This window comes from Nilaparvata lugens, chromosome X (assembly GCF_014356525.2).
Source record: "Nilaparvata lugens isolate BPH chromosome X, ASM1435652v1, whole genome shotgun sequence".
Taxonomy (NCBI): Eukaryota; Metazoa; Arthropoda; class Insecta; order Hemiptera; family Delphacidae; genus Nilaparvata; species Nilaparvata lugens.
Window position 1 is genome coordinate 86137685 of NC_052518.1, and position 27337 is coordinate 86165021.

General features: G+C 33.8%; 1 protein-coding gene across 1 annotated transcript in view; it reads left to right on the top strand.

Moving 5' to 3' along the window:
* LOC111053876 overlaps positions 1-27337 on the top strand; it is an 81804-nt gene that overhangs the window by 41992 nt on the left and 12475 nt on the right. The window contains exons 2-3 of the mRNA XM_022340809.2: positions 21388-21565; positions 23087-23229. Of these exons, the coding sequence (XP_022196501.2) occupies positions 21388-21565; positions 23087-23229 (321 nt within the window). The remainder of the gene's footprint in view (positions 1-21387; positions 21566-23086; positions 23230-27337) is intronic.

A 27337-nucleotide genomic window follows, 5' to 3' on the forward strand; every position in this document is an offset into this window, starting at 1 on the left:
ATCTTGGTGCTTTCCTGAAAGTTGGGATTGTTAAAACTCTCTAGATCATTTTCAATAATATTCTGTCCACAGTGCATAATTCCATCACGAGGGATGAGGCCCTTGTGTTATTTTCAATATTCCAAATAATTATTACTGTTGAAGCTGTCTGTTGATTGTGTGAATATCAGATTGGATCTATTTCAGAGCAAAGAATGAAGTATTGTTGGCCAATACATTTGTTTTTAAATTCTCTTCCCAAACGTAACTTGAACTTGGAATGAGCAATTCGAAAGTTCAACATTCAAAAGGTATTGGTGAGAAACAAAATTTTTGGCTGAGACGACTTCAAACTTCAAACGAATCTGACACCTTACTTGTTGGTTATCCCTCCCTTAGTGGAAAAAAGGGAAATCTCTACTCCATACCCCACCCTCCTCATCCTACAACCCAGCCATGCATGCTGCAATCAAGCTGACTGGCTTCTTTGAGATTTCCAATTTGAAGAGGGTCTTGCCTAGTCTGCCACAATTTTTAGGTGCTCTTTGAATAATCACCGACATTTCAGGTGTGTCTTCTTCCAATAACTTACAATTTGAAATTTCAAACCGCTTGGAATTTATCATAGACCTATAATGCAGCAAAAAAAGGCAATTCCTGTAGATATAGGTCAGCAAAGGTCTTGTTCAGAAAATTATGCCGAAGAATGGCAAATTTATTTATATATTTATTCATTTAATACATTGTGTATATATTATAATATACGCAAAGAGAATCAATTCTTAGATCCCATCCTCTCTTATATAAGTTTATAGAACTCGCTTTAAGCAGTTTCAAAACTGATTCAAAAGGTCTTGTTCAGAAAATTATGCCGAAAAATGGCAAATTTATTTATATATTTATTCATTTAATACATTGTGTTCATATTATAATATAAGCAAGGAGAATCACTTCTTAGATCCTATCCTCTATTATATAAGTTTATGGAACTCGCTTCAAGCAGTTTCAAAACTGATTGTCATGAGCACTGTGCTCATCTAATTTGTGTGAATAGGTACGGTTTTGACAGCTGAGCCAACCACCATTCTTTTCAAATAATAAATTCAATATAATAATATTTATGCTGTAGCATACTTCTCAATTTTTTTGAACAATCTATTCAAACAATTATCATCAATATAAACTGTTACAATAAATTCAACTCGCACTATCTCATTTTGAACTGCTGAATGTTCTTCATCTTCTAAATGCTGATGGACTTTAAAAATATAACATTTCAAATTAGCAACTGTACACTAAAATCCGATAAGTATTTTCGGATGAATTTGTGAAAAAATAGCAATTTGGCACATGATAACATTGAGGTTTTGTTCTAAATTCACAGCTTCTGTTACAGTTACTGTTACGTGTGTGGCCAAAGTATTCCATTCTGAACAATTGTAAGGAAAACTGCCAACGAAAAAAGCGAACCGAATTATTGTTAGCAAATAATGCGGTTCGAATGTTATTGCTAAATGACTGCACTTGTTTACTATTGAGATGGATTTAAGTGACTTGGGAAGACGTAATGATCAAAGTAGCGATTGCCAAATGTTTAATTTTATCTGCGCTGTGCGCATGCTCAGCTGGCAAATACAAAAATAAGGTGAGAGCCAGTAACGTCACAGTCAGAGCGAGAGAGTCAGTCAGCTTTGACCCCTTGCTTTCATCAACGTGTTTAGTTCGAGTGACAAATAGCACTTCGCATCAATGTTGATGAACTTCTCATGCTAATTATTATTCATGCACTGAAACTACACACATTTCAGATTTGTGACATGCAATTCTTAAGTGGTGTTTAATGAAAATGATTATGTATGATTAGATCTCGATTTTTCTAATAACAAGAGACTGTGCTGCTGAAATCAAAACTACATTCATTTTCTTCTTCATTAAAATAGTCGTAAGCCTATTTAAGGGAGGCTAATGTGAAAGAAGTCCTGTGTCATGATATTTGAATTTAGGCTTCAAGCGTGGTTTTCAAGCTGATTTTCAACTGTTATTAGTGACAACTATCAACTAATTATAACTGAAGATTACTGATTGGTTATCCACTTATCTTATAAAACTTCAAGTATAGGAAGTTGATAGTTTACAGATTATTTTTATATTGGAGAAAATCCAATACAATTATTGAGAAGACATAAAATCCAAAACAAAATTGAATTATACAAAGTTGGTGAAAATGATAAAAACAGCTTAATATTTCTTTCACGAGAATAATTTGACATTGGGGATCCTATTCAAAATGAAAAAATACTCTTCTGTCAATTCAACATTTTGGTTCGCTATTTTGAAACCAACTCATTGAATGGGAAGGTGGATATATATGATAAATTATTCCGATACAGGAAAAGAGATAAATTTCAAGAAAAAATGTGTGGCAGAAACCGCACATCGATATCTCAAACTGTATCAATGTTATCCTCATTCAATGATACTAATCATGCAAAAATAAAATGAATGAGTACTCACATTTAAAATTTCACAAATCAAACTATTCTGTTCAGGGTTAGATATGTGAATGGATGCAATTATAAGTGTTCACTAACACTCAAAAAAGTAAAATTTAATAGTTAAGCTCTTATTAAGATGTTTAATGTACTAATTTATTTCAGTTTTGCATGATTTAATCATATGATTAAACAATGAAATAAATTATTAATAAATTTTATTAGTATATTTGAATGTGAATAATCCAATTGAAATATCACGATCAATAATACGCATATCCAGAATTAGATGTTGGTCACGAGTTTTATTTTTTACCTAATTATGATTCAATTTCGACTTCTTCTTCTCAGATCAAGAAATACAAAAATAGTTTTGAACTTATTATGTTTTTAGTTCCCTATCTTGTATAATGTATGAATAAGTATTCCATAAAGTGATTCGATTTTATAAATACTGTACTTATTTTGTTCTCAATTATTATGACAGCTTAAAGTAGCCTTAGGCTACTTTCACACGATAGGAGACGTGCAACTTGAACACTGAACAGTGTTCACGTTTTTTTGTCGAAGTACTTGAGTCAAATCGTGTCTTTCACATGGTGACTCCTATCCAGGAACCTCGTTTTGTCACGTCTTTTCCCCTCGAGGCAAGCAGAGGCAAGATCTAACAACTACGCCGACTCATCACTTTTTTCTCAAAGTCTAACTTCCTTAAAAATATAGATAGAAGATTTCTGATTTGGATTCAGCGACCCCAAATTCTTTAAAGCGTAAGTCCCGTTTTCGAAAATATCCGAAAACAAGGAAGTTATGGCTGTTTTTAATAAAGCTTTCTATTATCATATAATTATACGGTAAAAACGAACAGGTACTGTACTATACAGTACGTAAGTACTGTAGCTTCAAAATACAACTTACACTGTATTCGTGTAGGAAATTTGGTAGGTTATTTATCTTGATTTCTGAAAATACCCCAAAATAAGGGAGTAAGATAACTTTGAAAAACCAAAGTTTTCCTGCCGATTGAAGAAACATTAAAAATTAGTCTAAGACATATTATGTCTTAGAATAAAAACGTGTAACAAATATCAGATCACTATTCAAGCTATCAAGCTTTTCATAAATTTATTTGTCTCCTGATGGCAGAAGGTTTGCGCCCAACGTTTTCACTTAAACATTTCTATGATTAAATTGTGATAGAGAACATTATCGTATTGATCTTCTAAATCCAGTTACATGTACATCGATTTTCGTAAAATTGATTTTTTTTACCGTTCCTATGAATTCTAAGAATTCTATGAATTGTTTATACAGGTTCATCACAGGCCAGGCTGGTCTGAGCTATTCATGACTTTTTTACTTTCCTTGCCCTACTACCATAGGTAAGGAAAGTATTGCTTTCCAAAAAAAATTAAGGTACCCCAATTTAAAGTTTTCTATACGTTTCAAGGTCCCCTGAGTCCAAAAACATGATTTTTGGGTATTGGTCTGTGTGTGAGTATGTGTGTGTGTGTGTATGTGTGTGTGTGTATGTGTGTGTGTGTGTGTGTATGTGTGTGTGTGTGTATGTGTATATGTCTGTGAACACGATAACTCCATTCCTAATTAACCGATCGACTTGAAATTTCAAACTTAAGGTCCTTATACCATGAGGACCCGACAATAAGAAATTCAATAAAATTCAATTCAAGATGGCGGAAATAATGGCGGATAATTACTAAAAAACCATGTTTTTCACGTTTTTCTCGAAAATGGCTCTAACGATTTTCTTCAAATTTATATCATGGATAGCTATTTATAATCCCTATCAACTGGCATAAGTCTCATTTCAGGGAAAATTTCAGGAGCTCCGTAATATTCTTGAGAAAAATGGCGGATAATGACTAAAAAACCATGTTTTTCACGGTTTTCTCGAAAACGGCTCCAACGATTTTCTTCAAATTTATACCATGGATAGCTATTTATAAGCCCTATCAACTGGCATGAGTCTCATTTCTGGGAAAATTCCAGGAGCTCCGTAATATTCTTGAGAAAAATGGCAGATAATGACTAAAAAACCATGTTTTTCACGGTTTTCTCGAAAACGGCTCTAACGATTTCCTTCAAATTTATACCATGGATAGCTATCCATAAGCACTATCAACCGGCATGAGTCTCATTTCTGAGGAAATTCCATGAGCTCCGTAATATTCTTGAGAAAAATGGCGGATAATGACTAAAAAACCATGTTTTCACGGTTTTCTCGAAAACGGCTCCAACGATTTTCTTCAAATTTATACCATGGATAGCTATTTATAAGCCCTATCAACTGGCATGAGTCTCATTTCTGGGAAAATTCCAGGAGCTCCGTAATATTCTTGAGAAAAATGGCAGATAATGACTAAAAAACCATGTTTTTCACGGTTTTCTCGAAAACGGCTCTAACGATTTCCTTCAAATTTATACCATGGATAGCTATCCATAAGCACTATCAACCGGCATGAGTCTCATTTCTGAGGAAATTCCATGAGCTCCGTAATATTCTTGAGAAAAATGGCGGATAATGACTAAAAAACCATGTTTCACGGTTTTCTCGAAAACGGTTTCAACGATTTTCTTCAAATTTATACCATGGATAGCTATTCATAAGCCCTATCAAATAACATGAGTTTTTTTCCTGGGAAAATTGCAGGATCTCCGTAATATTCTTGAGAAAAATGGCGTAATAAATAATTACTAAAAAACCATGTTTTTCACGATTTTCTCAAAAATAACTTGACCGATTTTTTTCAAATTCATACCCTGGATAGTTATTTATCAGCTCTAACAACTTGCATGAGTCTCCTTTCTGGGAAACCAATGGGGGGTCCACCCCATCCTTGGGAAATGGACTTAGTAACCTCCTTCTCGTGCATGAGGTAGGTAGGTAGCGCAGTTCATAAAAAGAACACATAGTCGAGATATTTCATCTGTAGAACAGCTGTTTCGACGACTTTAAATAAATGACGACTAAAAAAATCATCGAATTTCACAATTTACACAATGAAAAAGTACTTTGAAAACAATTATATATACACATATACAGAAGTCTGATCATAGTTTCAAATATGAGCAAGGAAAGTTGTGTGAGTGCGCCACACCAGATTTTTCAGTATGCATTATCAACTCAGCAGTTCTAATACACAATGTTTATACTGTATGTTCATAATAGATTTTTCTGATTGTAAAAAGAAATAGTCAATAATTGCTGGGAATTTAAAGTGATATTCAACGATTTGAACCTGATAAATTGGATTGTTGAATGACAATTGAAATTCAGTGAATTTTACTGTACAACATTCCTTTTCCTCCTATTTTATTGGGTGATGAGTGGAGATGATTTATGATTTCATATTTGGATTCATCTTTTCATAGTTCAATATTTTTTTGGAAAACTAGAACTTTTAAAAATTAAAAATGTTTATGTATAAACTTCTCAGGTGTTCAAAAACTTCTTAAAACCTTTGCTTGTCCCTTTGTGAGGCAGGAGTATTATCATCTTAGTACGTACTATATAATCATATGATAATGGGAAGCTATATTAAAAACAGCTATAACTCCCTTGTTTTCGGGTATTTTTGAAAATGGGACTTACGCTTTGAAGAATTTGGGGTCGCTGAATCCAAATCCGAAATCAGAAATCTTCTATCTATATTTTTAAGGAAGTTAGACTTTGAGAAAAAGTGATGAGTCATACTTTGAGCAAACGTCGGCATAGTTGTTAGATCTGTCGGCTTATTCGTAAGATCCCCATGTGAAAGTACAGGAGAGCTGCAAAATATGAAATATGATATTCCAGGAGCAAGGTCTCTGCCTTGTGAAACTGGCCTAACGTACGGTATTTGATGAGCCAGCCAAGTCACTCGATATTATTATTACTATTATTGTACTTAATCAAGTTTGATGGACTCATTTAATGTTTAAAAACTTTTTCATGAAAGTACTCAAAAACTCTAGTAGATCAAGCAATCATTATGGTTAAATGAAAAGATCCAATCGAGTTATTAAAATATAAATTTGTATTTCTATCAATTATGTCGCAACTTGTTATATTTTGAAAATTGTGGACGGCGTTTCGTGTTTTGTTCACATATTAACTGTTATTTTTTGAATATTATATTTGTCAAAAGAGAAACTGGAACATGCATATTAAACATTGATCAATCAATATCATTTTTCGCTGTTTGTCACGTAAAATGATTCCATCATTTCTCCGTTCATCACCTTTAGCTAGAAAGAATTGAATCTCCACATTGTACTGGATGTTGAAGAATTACCACACAATAGAAAACAAATGGTAATTCCATACAAATAGTATTCTTCCTTTTCGCCTATGATTAAGTTCTCAGCTGATTAGTTATCAATTCATTGGAATTAGCCAGTTTATAAATAATGTAAATTTGGATCTTGGGAGAACAATGTTTTCTACAGTCTCATGAGTAAGAAAGCTTATGATTATTTGTACAATGGAGAATATTACTGCGGAACAGTTTTCAAGAGTTGGTGCTGGAAGTTTCTGATACCTTCTTATTCCAAGCAATTCTTTTGAATTGTCGAACCATACCAATTTCAGTAGCTATCGTAGTATTTGATGTTTGTAAGAATTAAAATAAGATTTATTTCTGAAAATGAAACTTTATACTCAATTTCTCTCTTATCTGCCATTTATTGTGAATTTTAAGTACTGATCAACTAAGTCTTATTTTTATCTAGAATGCTATCAAACTCCAAACAATCTGTTTCATTGGTTTTAATATATATATATTAAATATAATATATATATATATATTAATAAATATATATATATATATTTTTTTTTTTTGACATTCAGCGACTAATTTCGCATTCTCTCTGTCATAGTGTATTGATTGAATCCTTTCATATGACCTAGGAAATTTTGATACTGACAAAATGTATTTTCACTTTGAGATAGATGATAAATTTACGAAAATTAAAAGCTCCAAATCGTTATCTAATTGACAAATCGTCTTTAGTTTATGTTCTTGAAAAGTAAGAAATAAGCTTTTCTATGAGAGAGAATCACAATTTGTTCGTTTCACTTTTCTCCAAAAACACTATCTTTTCAAAACTAAGTATATTTCTATTAATAACCCAAATATGAATAACTATTAGTTCGATATTCACTTCGAAATTGTCTATTATCTTACAAAAAAATGTTATAAGCATAGGAAAAATGAAATGTTTTCTCGTATTGAAAAATTAACGTATTGCATTTGATTTTTTTCTGACATGCGTTATAGCTTTGCACATTATTCACAAACGGTTCCTTGTTCTATCTCAAAAAAATAAAGTTAATTGCAATATGAGTATTCTACGATTTTTTCTGGATTGAACTTAATATGAATTGGATAAGACTGAGTTTGATACGAGATCACGTTCTCTGATCCAGAAAGAGAACAGATAAGTACTTGCCTAGAGCTAAATTCTGAAGTTTTAGGTGGTTTTCGCAGGATTGAGCCATAATCCATGTTCATATTTTGCTACGTAATAGAGCAGTACACTCGCTTGCGTAAGCCAAGTCAAATGTCACATTCAATAAGTGTCATGAACTGTTCCAAGCTATTCCAAACGTATATAGTCCAGTACAGGCTGAAAAATAACCAACTTATTTCGAAAGTTTTCCCGAGCATCCCTTCTTGAATTTCAGCAGTAGCAGCATCTGAGAGATTTTTTTATCAAACTGGACACTTTGCCAAATTCACCTCTCACGTATTTGCTGTTGAATCCGCTCGGGTATGAAGATTAGACTTTTCTGTTTTTCTCCATCATCATCATCATTATCATCATCACCCACACTCAACTTATATACTTATGTCGGCAGAAAACTAAGAGCTCACATAAAAGGCCTACTGCATGATTTAGATTGAGACATTCCAACGTAAATATGAATAACTTTCAAAACCACTACTTTCATGTGAATTCTCTACTCTGATCAAATATCATTGATACAAATATTACTAAAATTGATACAGATACAGGAATTACTGATACTGAAAGCATAATGATACCAAGCTGCTTCATGTAAATCTCTTATCATAGCCCGTTTCATTACCCACACACACAATCCTGAAACTCATGTGGTCATCATCCTCAACAGAAAAAATCTGGAGTAACAATATTCTCATTCAATTTTTGATGTTCAATTCATAGTACTGAGTTGCTTGATGTAATACTGGACTGTCAATATGCTTGTTGAATTCTAGATTAGATTAATGATACTAATTTTCTCTATGCTAAGTTGAACTATCAATATTCTCTTCCAATTCTTAGATTCATGATACTAACTTTCTTCATGCTAAGTTGAACTATCAATATTCTCTTCTAATTTTGGATACTTGTGATATAGTTTAAGTGTATAGGAATTCATTGAGTCTCTCTCAGCGGTAGGGTGGAGGTTGTTTGACGATAGGGTGTGTGAGAGGAGTGGGGAGTGTCGGAAGGAAAGAAGGGAGTAAGAAGGAAGAGAGATGGAGAAGGAGTAGATGGGGAAGAAGAGAAGAAAGCGGAGTGAAAAAGGGAAGGTAGTAAGTTCAGGTGGCCAATGAATGGCAGTGAGTAAGGGTAGTGGAAAGAGCTGCTCTACCAGCACCGGGGTCCCAACGTCCCCGTCTCCTCTAATTACTGCCTACATGAATCCTTGGACTTGGCATTCGAAGACGAGCAGAGGGAACTAGGCGTTGAACGGAGAGATAACATGTGGAGAGATTCTGTTGAGAAGATATAGTATGTTGAGAAAGCACGGTTCTGCAAGGGAGAAGAATATAAGAGTTATGACGAGATGGAGAGAAGAGCAGCATATATAGAGAAGATGTCTCTGAAACAGAAACCGATATGAAAAGGGAAGAGATGTATAGACAGAAAAAAGCATGGGGAGAAAGCATGGTTCTAGAAAAGAAACCAATATGATGAGGAAGAGAGGATTCAGAAAGAGTTAAAGAAGCGATGAAGAAAAGGGAGGTTATGTAGAGGAAAAGAGAGGCATACCGTGTAGAAGGTATGTTGAAGAGAAGAACCGTTAAAATTAAGTGATGAATAGATGGGATAAGTAAAAGTGAGGAATAAAGAAGGATAGTGTGAATGTAGGAGAACGATAAAGGAAGATGGAATAATTACAAAGAATGATTGAAATAAGTTGGTGATGATAAAGAAGTTGATAAGAATATAGGGATTTAGGGAGAGAAAGTTATAAAGAGCTTTAGTGAGAAGAAAAAGCATTCGAGAAGCGAGTTAACCATAGGGAAGGATGGGAATAAATGGGTAAACCGAGAAGAGACAGCTGGTAGAGAAAATATTTGAAAAGAAATGACATGCGTAGGAAGAATAAAAGGGATAGATTATGAAAAGGGAAAGTGCAAGAATTGGAGTATGGGATCAAAAAGGATGATGTGGAGAAATAATAAGTGAAATGAAAACGTTAAGCGGTGAAATTGAACAACTAGGAGGAAGAGTAAAAGAAGATTACGAGGAAAATGAGCACGGCAAAAAGTATTATTAGTCGGAGGGGGATAATGTAGAGAGAGAAAAGCCCAGGAAGAGAAAACAATAGAACGAGGAAAATATATCAAGGAAGCATTGAAAGTGGAGTATAATATGGTGGGCGTACAAGGAAAATGCAATAATTCCAATTTTTCCAAACTTTGATTTTTTATTAGTTTTTGATTAATTCTATAAACTATCTATATAATATTTCATTTCTTGCACTATGAAATTATGATTGATTAAAGAAATTAGAAATTGATTTCCTGAAAAATTTACTCTTATGAATTTAGTGGATTTTCCTTGTATGCCCACCATATTATGGTGTTGAAGGAGTGAGAGGAGTATAATATAAGATGAAGACAGTGTAGAGAGAGGTGGTGAGTGTGGAGAGAATAGCTTTCAAAAGACATAGAAATTGGAGAGAGTGAGTTGTGCTGGAAAAATAAATGAAAAAAGAGAGAAGCTACGATGGAGAAGGATAATGTAAGGAGAAATGAGAATATCAGTATAAAGTTGAGTTATAGAGATTAGGAGAAAGGATGGGAAAAGAAAGAGTTGAAAAGAAAATGTTTGATGAGGAGAATATTGTGGAGATGAAATTATCATTATTTCAGATGAAATATCATTGAAAAACAGAAAAGATTTCAAAAGGGTCATAAGAAGACCCTTTAGTAAGAACGTATGAGAAGAAGAGAGAAAAAAGAGTGGGGAGAGCTGTTGAGAAAAAAAGGATACCTTTGCTGGGAAGCTGTTATCGAAAAAGAAGCAATGTGTAGAGAAAGAGAGGTTTCAAAAAGATAAGATTAAAAGAGAGAGAATGGGGCTTCATAAGGAAAGGGAAAACGCATTGAAAATAGCAGAATACAGTAAAGGTACGAACAGAACGGACAGATGTTCAGTTTTTAGTTTCGATGAATGTCACTCAGGTCTAGTGAATAAAGTAGATCGAAAACATGTGATGTCATCGTGCTAGAAACTTAACCGTTCTATTCACTACCATGCTTCGCAACATGTTTGTCATCAATTGCGACCTAAACTGAAAGCTAGACATCGACCGTTCTGCACAGTTATTCTACGGTTCTGCACAGAGAAAATATTAATGTAACAGAAAAGAAGGATTTGATATACAAGCATGAACGGTCGATAACTGTATAGTAAGACTGTATAGAGTAAGATAAACTGGGAACAGTGAGTGTCAGTAACAGTAAGGGAAAATCCAAAAGTATTGAGGGCTAAAAAAACAAACAACAGAGTGAGTAGCAGTAAAGCTGGGTTTTCGTTTGTGCGTAAATGCTGTCGTCGACCACGACAGAGCGAGCATCTCAGATTGGGAAGATTTCAATTTGTCTAAATAACCAAAAATATTATGTTCAATTATGCTTTAATGAGGGAGGTTTAGTTTACTTTTTATACTTTCAAAAGGCAATATGTTTATACTATTAAAAATGTTTTGATCCTTGAATAATAAACACAAATAATGATAAGTTATTTGATCAGCTGTTTTAGCACACTTGAAATTTGGACAATATGAATGTCAACAATGGTTGCTGTCGTCGACTGCAGAAATTTATGCACAAACGAATTTGCACCTTAAGAGAAAATTCGAAGGGAATGTGGGTAGAGAAGGGACAAATAACAGACAGAATAAAAGTAAGAATGAGGGAGAAATAAGTGTTAGTGAGTCGAGTTTAAGTGATTCTTTGATAAGGTTCGAGTGTTAAGTAAGTATTGGGTATTGAGTGAGTGTTACTAAACATTCAAAAGGAGGTGTAAATATGAGAGGAACACTACAAAGAGAAAGAGAACATCGAGAGTTGGGTGTTGAGTTGAGAAAGCGTATTTGGTGCACAATTTCTGTTAAACTAAGTAATTCCGTTAACACTCAGTCAGTAACTGGCAAGACACTTGTCCACAACATGATTAGATCAGGATGGAAGAAGCAAGAAGCATCTGGCAGAAACAACTGAGTTATCACTCGGCTCGAGTTGTGCCATTAGAAGGGGGTCTCCGAGTAATGGCGCCAAGTAGATAATGTGCACAAGTTTTAGAGAAGAATGTGCGGGTGTTGAACATAATATAGTTTTACTCATGAAAACTATTCTTCTATCAACTTATTCAACTAAATCAAACAAATTAATTGAATATATTAATATATTTATTCATCTCTAATAACATAATATTATTCAACTTCATTAGCTATTTTCATAAAATCTATTCTTCTCTATCAACTTCTTCAAATCTCGCTCAAGTCTCTCAATAAGCTACTTATACGTTTCTACCTTAAATAATTCAAATCGAGAACCCATAAAACTATTCAGTTTAGGAGAACTTGTTGATTCTTCACCACGATAGGTTGACGATGATGATGAAGAACATAACAACTTGCTTGAGAGAACAATTTATTGAGTTAGATTAAGAGTATTCAGGAATGAATTCTAAGTTTTCTTACTATTATTCTGTATCTCCACTGAACTTTTCATCTTAGTTTAATAAAACCACTCTGACCCACATTTTGTTTTGGATTCAACGCTTTATATCTCCTTATTACTTGAATTCAATTATTTATTTTGGTTGTTCCTAGGTTATAGATCTACCCGGTCTACAATACAGTGAACTTTACACGATTTTTAAATCTCCAATTATTGAAGCCATCATTTTATTTTAGTATTTCATTCTTATCAATACATGTGGTATATGTTATCATGCTATCGTATTATCAGTCTAAATCGATTATTTGTAGATCTGATTTTCCATTCAGTTTGATATATTCTGTTCGGGATCGATGTAGCTCTTCAGTTCCCGCTACAAAATCTGGGATGCCCTGACAACGCACTTGCTTTTGAAGTCGAGACAAATGACTTGTCTCGGAAAATGGACTGTCGGATATGAAATGTTAAACGTGAATCTAGCTGAAAAAAAGGTTTTCAAATACGGAGGGAAAAACTGAGTTGATGCTATCACTCAGCTATGTTATATAAATGGTCCAATATCCGGCTCGAGATTGGATCATTTCAAGTGTACAGAGCTCTATCATCTACTCATTCGTCAGCTCTTCTTCTTCGGAGGTTTGCAGCTTTCTTCTGCCATCGCCAATATTTAGTAAGAATGAAGCTTAATCTTTACTTGAATGTAATCTTTTTGTCTCTCCTTCTAAAGTTGAAGGCCTATTTCAAAGCAGAAGCTTGATGCAATGTTGGCTTTCTAAGTGTTTTTGACATAATGGAGTGAATCTACATTTTTTACATTCTTCTCGTACAAGTAAGAAAAAACTCACTGTAAAGTACATTGATTTATTGCGAGGGATCGCTCTCTTAGTGTAATTGTATTCTGTCAAAATTGTATCACATTCACATGTTCCTTTGTTCGGGTGTTGCTTTCATTCCATTATTTCATGTAATAACAAAACCTTTGAATCTATAGCTGGATCAGTTGTTCAATTCAGCTGCTTGGGATTCCAGCAAGCCTTCATTTCAAATAGGATATTCAATTTCGGCCGGAATCTACCACTCTGTAACTAGCCTAGTTACGGAGCTTTTTCACATTAATGATTACTCTTATGATTTTTTAGAATAATTTTTACAACTACAATAAGCTTAGTAGGCGGCGCTAACACCAACTGAAACACTCTATAATTTATTCTCTCGCAATAATTATTGGTGTTGGAAATATTAATATTTTCGTGTCAAGTTTTAAAGTTGATATAAAATATTATCATAATGGGTGAAGGAAATTAAAAATGTGTCTCGCCTGTGTACATGCTCCGCTGAGTGAAGTCTGTGTGGCATTCAAAATCTGGAACATGTGTGTATACATTATAGGTATAGAGAAGTGTGAGCCCGCAATACCTATATCGATGAAGTGACGCCAAGTGAGTGAATCGGGTGTCGATTGGGTTGATTAGTTGTTATTTGGCATAGAGAAGAGAGCAGTGTTATTTTTCATTGCAATTGATGTCACAGCTTTGAACAACAGTCATCGAACCTGGTTTGACGGCCGTCTATGAATTGCAGCTAGCTTGTTTACAAATCTATTAAACAAAGCCTCAACAAATTACACACAGAGCGCAGTATTTTTCCGTCAGGACGTAATTAAGGTGTAAAAACAGAAATTGGAAAATCAAAGATAAGAGTGCTAGCCTGCTAGCTACCTTATTCCTGTGATTGCGTAGTCTGCTTTTTAGGCCGCAAAAATTGTAAAAATTGAGATAATAGAGTAAACATTCACCAGCAATTTCGTTAGTTTTTTGGCTCGTTCAAGCTTGAATTCCCTTCGTATTTATATATAATTATGATAATAAATTTATTTCCTTTAAAGGATACAAACAAGCAATTAAAACATAAAAAGAACAAGATATCTAAAATACAATACAATAGGTCTATAAAAAAATGGAATTTAATTCCATTGGAAATTAACCTACTCAACTATGGGAAACCCATGCACTAGAGTAGGTGAACAATTGGTAGTTAATAATGGAGGTCAGTTTGCTGTATCTAGTTTATATTTAGTATAAATCGTGTTCACCTATTATTTGATAGTTACAGTTTCAAATCTGCTCTCGATTGAAACTTTAGATTGAGTGGAATTTTAATTTGGAAAGAATCCCAAAACTAAAACTATTTTTCATAGTCGTTCATAAAATTCAATTCATCATAAATGTTTTTGTGTTATCATTCTCCTCTCTACCCTCTCTGCTGCTTTATCAACGTTCCCTCCCACCTCAATATTGTGATTGTCATGAGAATTATAACCCGCTGTAACGCTGAAACAACAGATATTTCCTGATGTATACTTTTTGTAACTTTGGATAACCCATTATCGTGTATTAGAGGGTACTACAGTACATTGCCGTGAAATACTGTGTTCTGCATTAGTCTACTTTACTTAACATTTTACACAATAAAGAAAGTAATACTATTTCATTCATTCTAATAAATTAATAATGAATCTATTTTACTTTTGTTATACCAGTAGACTATGAAATTATATCGTCACTATCATAAAACCATGTCGAATGCTGTATTCTCATTGCTATGAAATTTATGAAAAAATTACATTGATATGTTCTCTACCTATTCAATAATTCACTAGTCTTAGCTATAATTGGGAGATAGATCAGGCTGAACTCGAAACGAGTGTAATTGAAGTGATAATAAAGAGGAGAAATTAATGGAAAAAACATTAAAACGTCCTAGGAATTCCAGTCTTTCTTCTGGACTGAAAGTCCTTTTTTATATATATTAAAAATAGGGAATTCCAGTCTACAAATTTACATCAAACATAACAAACTTTTAAAGAAAACGTTCAAGATTCATGATAATGTGATATAAATTATCCATAATCATGATAAATATAACAAAATATTCTATAAATAATATACAAAATTCATAATAATACTACAATTTGAAATTGATCCATTCATTTAACACGATAAATGGATAAAATGAATGGAAATCCGGAAGTATTTGCTTGTAAAGATAAAGGAGAGAAATAAATGTTGTAATATAGAGAAAAACTTTTGAATTTTTGGAACCTGAGATTCTTTAGCATGTAATTTATAAATAGTGGCTCTCAAGAAATGAATCCTGAAGAAATAGGTGTAGGAAGACGCAAAAGAACTCTTCGTGCTCGAGTTCAAAAGAACGGGACCAAATTTGTTATCCGGCTTCGTTTGATAGTTGGCCGGCTTGTGAATCTTGCGCGGAAAATGATTCGGTCCAGAGGAAAAGGAACGAATTGCCGATGGCGGGGACGTGTGCGAATGTGAAAGAACTGAAGAAATAATGCAAATTGGTGTACAAGGCAGTCGATGAGGAGGGTCGTAGACACCAGAAATAGAAGCATGGGCGCAAAAAAATGCAAACTGACGAAAACGCCAATTACATTCAACTGCCAGTTCGATCGGCCGTTAAAGGAGCGATGAAGGGATGTGCGCAGCCCCTTTGTGAAATTCCATCTCTCTCGCGTCTCGCATTGCACGGCTACAATCTCATACCTAATTGCATCCACTTTAATTCCAGCCAACCAAATAATATATGCTCTTGTTCCTTTGAATGACCTGACGCTACCTAGAGGCCCTTTTATTTCAGATTTTCATCTAATCCAGCCAACTTCCGCTTGTAAACTCGATTCTTTTCAACCTCACTAAACTATCACAGTGACCTGAAAAACAACAAGGATTAAGCTTTGCATGAAATTGAACCTGTTCGGCTGCGGATTGGAAAAGTATTGGATTATTGAATCGAGGTTTTGTTTAGAAGTGATTGATTCATTGAATCAAGTTGGACATAATAGTTTACATCATTAGGATTCATCGATTTGTTCAATTAGCATTGATAGAGATGGTTATGATTTGACTGTGATTCAATCAAATAGAGCTGCAATTATAATTTTAAAATTTTAGTACAGTAGTCAAAGCAATATTTACATTATGGTTCATCCAAATAATCAAGTTCTTTATTACGAAATAATCAATAACAATGATAAAAAAGATAATATTACATGTTGTAAAATCGGGAACAAAGCTTATGAAATATCTCAATATAATAGTCAACTTACCAGCCAATGATAATTAAATCATCGATACTCATATATTTATAGTTCATGATAAGATGAATGATGAACCTTGATATAGTTGCCAAAATCCAATTAAATCAATTGAAAAGTGAAATATTTCACAAGATTAGCTAGTGTGATTATAGCTTGATTTAATTGCACCAGCAATGAAACTTTTGATTGCACCAGCATTCTAAATCATTGGAGTTGATGGGAAATGAAATTTTGAAGATAAAATGTCAGTGTCTCAGGCTTCAAAAATAAACCTAGAAGTAAGAAAATCTGTATTGAAATCTTTGTATTTATTAAATCTATTGAAATTCAGTATTATAGAAGCATATTTTTTCAAGTTAGTGTGTTTGGATGATAGAAATTGATTCTGAAATTGGGGCACAATTATTACTGCCGGTTGCACAAAAGACAGTTGAATTTTAATCGTGATTAATTCCACGAGAACCAATCAGAGAAGCCGTCTTATCAAAAAGACCTTCTCTGATTGGTTCTTGTGAAATTAATCACTGTTAAAATTTAACCGGCTTTTGTGCAACCGAGCCTCAGTGATTCAATATCCATCTTTGAAATCATTGATCTACAATTAACAAGGATTGGAAATACCGGTTGATTACACAAATAGTAGAGTTGATAAACATGAATCTTGTGATATAATTTTTTCAGCATTCTATTGTGTGTATTGTGGGAGATGTATCTTAATAAGCACTGCAGTTTGTCTCGTCTTATGGAATACCAGGCGTCTCCCTTTCAGGGAAATACTGTGTTGGTGGTAACTTAGGAAACTTTTGGTCGATGGAATGTCATAGATAAGTATACCTATTATTCATGAGTTTCCAAACTGACTCCCTCCCGCATAAGCCATACATATTTCTAATATGCCTTGTACTTCGTCTTTTAAGTACCTAGGTCTGTTGTTTCCTGTTGATTTCTGTTTGGAGTCAGCTTTATTGCGAAATTTCGAGCAGGTTCCTGTTCAAAAGTACTCTGGAATGTTCGAGATCGATGGAAAATATTTGGACGCTGTGAAAGCATCGAATGCTGTATTATTATGCTTTCTGTTTCTGTACAGGAGCTACCAAAAGCAATCAATGGTTGATTTCCATTCAATTCTCAGCAACCTATCGTTTGGCAATAATAGTTATCATTATTATGATTATGACCATTTTGATTGCATTGGTACGCACTCAATTATCTATTTCAATCGCATTTTATAAAACAATTTTTATTCACAAAAATTCTGCCTTCATATTACTGCTCATGAGAAAAGCTAGTTTTATAAGAATTGAACTTGAACTAAGTTGCACTATCAAAAGGTAGATCAATTCTGATCTTAAGTCATTATCAAGCTCACTTGGTATGATTAGCTGATTGGAACATAGTAGATCCTGGTTGACGCAGTTATTGAATAACAGACTCAAGAATAATGAACTAGCTGTATTCAAAAGTACAGAAGCCTGATAGCATTTAAGACGTTATGGAGTTCTCAGAAGTTGTTTAATTAATTTTTAAAAAACTCGTGTTGTTTACTTGATGGCTTTTCGTTGCATTGTCTCTATCCTGTCTCTTTCTACGTGAAGGAGTTTCCCAATAACAATGTACCATGACATAGTTGCTTATCAATTCTCACTGATTAAAATTCTTTCCAATTTCAACTTTTTGTTGAATTGATAAGTAATCCAGATTATACTTTGTAGAGAATCATGGCTTGTCAAACCCTAAATTTATTTATAAATTCTATGACTTGTCTTTTCTCATCGGCTTTCACTACTAATTCCCATTATTCAAATGTTGAATTCTCAACACTCATCAATAATTATTACTTGATTGATTGTAATTATCAGTAATGAAGTGCTTGAATCTCAAGCATTCATTTGAGACAGGGCATCGTTTTCATAAAATGAGCTAGTATGAAACAAATTTTTGATGTTTTTTCCTCAGTATTCATGTAGAAACAATTCTCGAGAATCAATTAAATTTATACATGGTTGTGCACTATTGGTTCAGCTTCCGTGCAAAAATGAGTACAAAATTCTGTACAAAATGTGTTGAGAATACCAAAACTCTTCTCTCAATAAATTACTCCATTTTAAAGTAGATCGATCCTTGCTCTACCACTTGTTATGAGTTATAACGAAGCTATTAAAACACAGCGCTCGATTCCTTTGACAGAGGACAATCATATTGTTGCCTCTGAAAGTTGAAATTTTCAACAAAAGCTCCTGAGTCTATTTTCGTAATTTCTGCTCGGTGCATTTCAAACTGTAAAATTCATGTATTACAATAGCTGCAAAACAGCTTACAAAAACGATGAAATTCATCCATTATATTTTGTACATAATTTTCAATGCAAGTTGAAGAATTTCACAATATCTGAACAGGATATAAGATGTAGCTTACCATATGCTCAAACTTTTATTGACGTTTGTTCAAATGTCGTAAATTCTTACAAGATTTGGTTAAAAAAAATTGAAGGAAACGCACACACACACACACACACACACACACGCGCACACACACACACACACACACACACACACACAAACACACACACACACACACACACACTGGATCAGAACACCCATTCTCCTCCCTACTCATGGATTGAGTACATACTCACGAACTTCAGTGACTTAGTGACTTTAGAGAATTGTGATACTAACTGACAATGTGTACTTGTGTGTACATCCCATACTACACAGTGCCATAATCTTTCAACATTAAGTATGGGTTCACCCACATGAGCTCAATTATATACTCAACTACTTACTATTGATCAATTATACTGTTCCACAGAGAACTTCATACAAGCAAAAATCTCTCCAAAATTTCCAAACCTTTGCAATATAATTATCAAATGGATTATAAAATTATCAACTAACTTTCAAACTATTGAAAGATTCAACTTTTGAAGATTGAGTCCTACAATTCAATGATATTCTACAGGCTAATTTATAACAACTAACTTAAAAAAAATTATCAAATAAAACTTCTCCTGAATGTATGTTATATGAAATTTCTCAATATATGTTCTCCCAAGTGATAATTTTTCTCTTTTGACAGAATTCAAATTTTTCTCTTTCAATATCTTCAGAATTCCGGAAAATCCGACACAAAATCATTCACATCCTATATTTGAATTGAAAGTTCTTGAAGCGGCTCTGAAACGGATGTGATTCTATAGCACGTGTTAAAAAGACTTGCAAAAAGCTTTGCAAGAGTTTCAGACGCTTTTAACCCTTATTTTTGCCCGATTGTTCCTACACTACATTTTCATTCGTATCCTCCCTCTCTTTTGGCATCTTCTCAGTTTTCCTCCACTCTTTTTATTTTACTTGTTTCGTTCTTTCTTCTTCTTCCTAGCAACACTCTTTCTCTTTCTCTCCGTCCTGTCTTTACTCCTGCTGCACTTATCAACTTAGAGCGTCTTATAGTTCATCCTGGAGAAGAGTGTTGTGGAACGGATAAATCATTCAAGAGGCAGTAGCTGTTGTTTGGAAAAGGCCATCAAATTGCCGTCATACAAACGTGCACGTGAGTTGACTTCAGCCCTACTTCACACGGCTCTTCCCCTTCCCCCCACCACGCACCCATATTCTCCACCAACCCCCTCCAACAAATCCACACCGCCACACCATTCTTCACCAACATAAATTGGTCTACACTACCGATTTAGATAAAAGTTTAGTTGACGCTTTTTTAAACTGTCTCCAGTCATCCATGCAATGACATTCTAATCATTCAAATATCAGCACAAAATAATAAGTTATCAGCCAAATGAAGATAGCAAGCAGTTGATTTGCTGAAATTCCGTTCAAGCTTTTTTCAAACTGGCTCAAGTCAACCATGCAATGGTATTCTAAGTTCTCTAATATCGAGTTATCAGTACTCATAATTACTTGCAGACAGTTATGCTAGTTGCACATCACAATTTTTTGTACCATCAAAACTCGGACGGTTTCGCATCGTGGATGGTTATATTTTTACTATACGTTCCAGTCAGTACGGTAATAGCAGAAAAAGATTACCGTATTTGAGAGTATTATAGCTGGAGTAATTTATATCAACTTTAACTAATAGCCTCACCGCTGAGTGCAATCAAATTGAAAGTCAACAATGTTCAAGCTGGAAAATCTGATGAAACATCGTATGTGATCAAGAAATTAACAATTCCATTTGAAAATACTAGCCAACTCAGCTGTAGATCGCTTGTCATCATTGAATCACAACATTCATCAAGCTTCATCATTGATGATCGCTTCGACAACTTCTGTTGATCCTTTTTTGAACTTTTGACCGATTCCAGTTGGCATTCTTTGTACTATATTCACCATCCACGTATAATTCTTACACTCAAATGGGTACTATGAGTTGATAAGGAATTTAAAAAATGAGTGCTTATTGACACAGCGATTCCACATTTTTATTGTATCTCTTTTTCTTATTCGTTCTCATTGCAGCCTAACTTTAGTATAATGTTAGCCTTCTGAAGCTTATCTCCCCCTTTTTTAGCATTTTATAGTCTTTTCCTGTTTCATCCATCCTTAAAATAATTATTCAATTATAATGTTCCAGTATAATTCACTAGTTCTTGTTTGGTTGAAAAGTTGATATTGTGGTAATTACTCATATTAAATAAAAAGAGTTTTTGACAATTTCTTAGCCTTTTTATTTAATAATTCACTAGCCTTATACAGTCTCTTCAGGCTAAGATAGCCTCATTGTAGTCAACCTTTTCATTCTTCATTTCGTTTTCATTCCCTTATTTGCCGATTCTACAGAACGGCCTCTCACAGTGCACAATCATATAATTTTCGTTATTTCGCTTTTGTTGCAGGTGTATCGTGGAGCACTGCTAGCCCTAGCGAGGCTTCTGATGAGTTGCCCACCTCCCACAACGAAGAATGCACCCAAGAAATGCTGAGTAGGTGCGCGCTGCCGCTAAAAGTGCTCAGCGATAACTCGCAAGACCTGAGTTTTGCAGCTAAAAGAGAGGAACTTGAAGAGCTTTGTCCGTAAGTACAGAATTATAAGTATTTTTAGAATTATAAAAAAAAACACTTTCAACGAAGAGTTGTCAATTTGAATGTAGGCTAGCATGTAAGGATTGTGATATCGCAGCATAATTTGGCAACACGGATACTTTGAACCGTCTCAACATGATTTATTCAGATATGAAGAATCAAATAAACCAAAACGCATTGATTTTTCTTCAGATACTGTTGCTGGTGAAATGTTGTGATATCTATCAATAATGAAAACACTAGGTTGTTAGCAAATAATTTGTTTTTCACGCTGCAAAAACAATTTGATGATTCCGTGGTTACTTCAATCCTGTCTTCAGGACCTTGATTACGAAACTTATTGTCTGCTTTTACCAGAATATATGATATTCTATGATATTTTACATAAGATTCGTTGTGAAAAGTATTGCTTATCACAATCAAGCAGCTGAAGCTCATAACGCAAATAAAATGAACATCTGCAAAAGACGTGTGTTTCATTTGCCTTTGTCTCATTGGTTTCTAACAAATCCAAACTCTGATCGGTAGAAAAAAGCCTTTGATATTGAATTCCCTTATAATTTCATTCTTTGATAATAATAATAATATTCTTCTGGACTCCATTCTCTCTCACAAAAAGTAATTACCAGTGATAGAATTATCAGCAGGATAAACTAAAATGTCAATCTCAATATTTAAGTATCCAAAAAATAAGTGTTCCAACATTATTATGGGATCATTGGAGAGAATGAATGCGAAATTCGCTGGAAATATCTTTCAATTTCAAATTACAGTCTTGAAATGTATCATTGTAAATTTCTAAACAAATTATATAAATTCTTCCCTCACAACTTTAGTCCTTCCCCGTCTCCCACGACATCTCCCCTCTCCCTCCCTATTTATGAATATCCCAATAATCCCAATCATTGATTATTGTTCTCATGTGTAGCCTACTGTGACATCCCTCAAAGCCTTTCACACAGATTAAAGATAAGTTTTCAATTATTGTATCAGAGTTATTTTTGATTTTAATATGATTACCATATTACTCCATTCATATACCTCATGAAAATTAACGATAAAAGAGACTGATCTGTTGTTTTTCAACTTTATCCATATCTAAAGAATTCATTCATTCTCTTACGAAGGGTCATTCTTGATCCTACTCTGGGGAGCCGAGAGGCTTGATAGTGATGTGCGCGCACTATACATCTGTCTAGGGGGCCCACAAAGTTTAAATCTGACCTCTCCCAAATTTCAATTCGGCAATAAATACATATAGTCCTGGATCACATCATGTGTACTAGCAAATCATTGTGGATGATAAGATAAATAATATTCATTATTCATTTATGACTGAGATGAATCATATGAATTTCTTTGACTTATTTTTTATTTTAGATTAGTTCCTTGCAAAGAACATCAGAAATATGCAGACTCAGAGAACATTTCAAGAACAAAATTCAGTCAATATTAATCCTATTCAAATATCGTGTTAAATCATTCTCGATTTTGTAATCTTGTTTTCCACAGTAACTTAGAGAAAGGACTAAGATGCATCGACGATTACACACGCAAATGTTTGGAACTCCACCAAAGGCAGCACTTCAATCTGCTCTATTCAGATACCAGCATAGTTATCCAGGAAATATGCCAGAAGGGTCCCTATCAAGAAGGTAAGGCTTAACTACCAAAACAATTCGCATGATTCCATCTTAAATCTATAGCGTGCACTGCATTATGTGCAGACACAATTCAACTAAAGTTCTAAAAGTGAGTTTGAATTATATTTGAATTTTGTATTCATGATCAAATTTATCAATAAGTATATTTGAATGATTTACTCATGATAGAATTATCATAATTAGTTATCAAATCCATGATATACACTACATCAATGTGCAGATTCAATTCAACTGAATTTCTAAGGGTAGAAACAGATTGGCCAGGACGATATTTATAGATTTAAATAGAGCTCGCGACCAATCTTCAAGTAGCACGTCATTGTAAAGCATGGAAGTGAACCCTACGTTTGAGTCTAGATTTCCGTTCAGCACGATGATATTCAAATGATTTTAGCATTAAAAGCTAATTAAGTGGTATCGGTCGTAACTGAAATCTACACTGCGATTCACTCGCTCTGTTCGCACCTTAACCTTGAGGTTAGACTTGATAGAGTGAAATCCATATGTACACTATACTGTACACTGGGTATTAGCAGAGAGAAAGAGAATTCGTAGTTTATTGCAATTTTGTGCTGGCAGGTATTTGATGAACATAGAGCGAATTTCACAAACTTTGACAATAGACAGAAACTAGTAATTGGAAATTTTTTATAAATTTTATTCATGTGATTTTTGCTTCACGAATAGCATCGGAAACATAAATTACAAAGTGCATTTCTCATACTTTTCATTGGAAATGAGCAGCGACGTGTTTAGGAATTTAGCAATCTTTCATTCATATCCATCTGCAGAATTATCATTATATCTCAATCATCTCTCCACGTGGAAAAGCATATTCTTATTTTCAATCTAAAATAGACAGAGATTTTCGCAACACCAGAGAAGACACATATAGTTTGAAAAGTAAGAGGCTATTGAGTCGAGTTTTAAAATCTTTCTTTATTGATAGTACTGCAAAGAAAGCATGAAGAAAACAAGGGAGCCTATATTGGATCAACACACGACTAATGCAGCCGGTGATACAGGAGGCGGAGAACTCTTGCTTAATGTATAAGGCGAGCAGAGCGGATTAACCGACTATTGAAATAATATAATTAACCATAATAAAATAATTTTGAATAATACACTTGCACTGAATCATAGTTAGTTATCATAATGAGTTTGGATCTCAGAAACACAGCTATTACATGAAAAGTTTTGATAGTGTGTTACAGAGTCTGTTTTCAAAGCAAACCAGGATATTTTGCAAAGAATTTACTTGATTGATACTAACCATAAGTCTTTTTTTTAAAGTTTGTCTCAAAGTTACTGACATTTACTATCATTGGATGCAAATCAGTTGATGAAAATTATTGCTATCTGGGAAGTTGAAAAATAGTTCTCTAATTATTTGGTCCAATGAAATTGGAAATCACAATGTATTATTTTTAACAGTTACTTGGAAAATATGTTGACTTATGACTATTCATTTTTATTTACAGTAGGTTTTTTCTCTCTGGTCGTGTGTCCCCTCTCCTGGCTTGCCGGGCCTATTGAGAAATCTAGCCCTGGAACTGAGTAACTGATGATTAATGCAAACGAAGAAATGTAAAAGGGAATGAAATTCCAAAATTTCTCATAAAAGAAGCTGTTTTTGATAAAAATGCACAAAATCTTTAATTAGATAGATTTCAATAATATCTTTCCTGCATGATTATCAAACATTTTATTTCTTCAATCTATATTAGCGGTATAATGTGAACATTTGTGATTGAGAAAAGATTTCATAAAAATATGAATTTGAAATGATATGGAGGATTCTGATCATGTTTATCATCAAAAATTGGAACCATTCTTTCAGTTCCATCTTGAAAAGTATCTGAAACATTAAACTACGAAATGCATGATCTTGCTTTTTCCTCAAATATTAAAGACTCCTAATACCTGACTCAATAGCATTAATATCGTATTAATTCTTGAAAAACCCCTCAGGTGATGCAAAAATGATGAAGCAGAAAATAATGATTTCGGAAGTTAGAGATGCTCTTATTTTCGCAGAGAGGTCTAGAACGATGCAAATGAGATTAAACGATGACGCAGGAAGCACTGAAAATATGAGCTCATGTCAATAATAACATGCGAGCCAAAAGGGGAGCGGAGGGAAAAAGAGACGAAAGTGGAAGCAGAATTGGAAGTAGTGAGAGGGTGATGAGAAGGAGAAGATGGGAAAAAAGACTAAGAGGTAGAGGAGAACGAGGAAGGGGGATGAGGATGAGAAGGAGGAGTGGGAGAAGGAGTGGGTTGATGATGAGGAGGAGTAGGAGGAGGATGATAAGGTGGACGAGAACGAGGAGGAGAAGTAAAAGAAGAAGAAAAAAAAATAAAAAGAAGTTGATGGAGAGGGACAGATAGATCAATTATTGTGAGACGAGGAATAAAGGGAAGAGGAGATGGAGGATAAGGAAAATGAAGAGGAGTTGGAGGAGAAGTATAAGAAGAAGAAGAAGGAGAAGTTGGATAAAGAATATAAAATCAAATTAGAAGAATAAAAATTAAATTTAATATATTAGTCAATATCAACTCAGAACCCAGTCTGATCACCTGGGGCAAGAAAGTTTTTCTCTTTATCGGTTTCACCAGCGGTGTTGAGTATTGTTATTTACACTTGACTTGTAGGGGAGCTGAGCTCTTTTTATAGCACGAATGTAAGTAAGGGTGAAGGGAAGACCTCAACTCCCGTTTCATGCAACAATTGTATCAAATTACGTAATACTCCCAATTCATAATATCATACAACATAATTTATTATTTATTATCTACCTTTCAACGTTCGATGACAATAATCACATTGTTAATTTCATTTACCCGTGGTATCTAAATTGATCATTTGATCAGTTTTCTCAGTACATTTTCGAATTTATTACTTGAGATAAATGAATGGATCAGCGTTCACAACATAAATGTTACCTCATGATTCAATTGATCCTCTATCTATTTTTTATTTCTTATTTCTACCTGATCGTAATCAATATTTCAATTTGATAAATGAAAGGTATTTACTGACTAGAGCACTTCCGAAAATAACTCATAATTAAGTTTGAGAAATCGACCAACTCACTATTACTATGATGTTATTGAATTACTCATGTCAATCCATATTGATAGTAGGAACTCCAACTTTGAAATTTGGGCCAGTTTCCAAATAAAATAATTCATTTGTCACGGTAGCTAAAACTCATGAATAAGAATCAATCTTTTATTTCAATAAGTCATGTGTAGCATTTTTATGTATAGCGTATCCACTTATGATAGGTTGTGGTGGGTATGTACGGAATATTGACAGGATACTATCATAGACCATACATAGGAAAACTTACAATTTACAATCATGAAAATACTATTAATAATTAGTTTTCTTCCACTACTACCCTATGAATACCTAGAGTACCTGGACATTTTACCGTGGATTTTATTGTTACTTATGAGGTTAACATGCCCAACTGATTGATATGTTTACCAATTGAAAAAACCCTGAATCTCTATTGACTTTATGGAGGCTTTATTGACTTTTTATTAGTGAGACCTTGGATTGGGATAATCCCAGTGGAGTTTCAACCAGAGACAACGAATAGACGATGAAAAAATCAAATCATCCTTGAAAACATGATTCTAGTGACAGCAATCTATGATGTAGGACATCATCAGAGTTTAAAAAAAAATAATTTTAAAAAGAGTACTTTTATAATCATCAGAGAGTATAGTATAGAGGAAAATATTTCTGTACTCTCTGGACAACATCGAATAATATCATTCATTGAATCTTTTAAGCGTATTTTTTTCATTCATTATATTTCTTCATATTTGTGTTTATCATACCCAGGTTGTTTTGTTTGTTTCTCTTCTTTGAAAATCCTCCTTAGCAATAAAGTTCATTAGTTAGTTCAAAACTTGTATAATAAGACTTTTTAATAAGTATTTCTCATTTTCATGGAGATGAACCATTATGAGAGAAAATCGGAACCTTTTATACTTGATTTGACAGTTAAAATCAAAGAAATGGTCTCACATTTATGTGTCATACTCGTTCTGTACTAATTGGACAAGAATTTATTGTTTTACA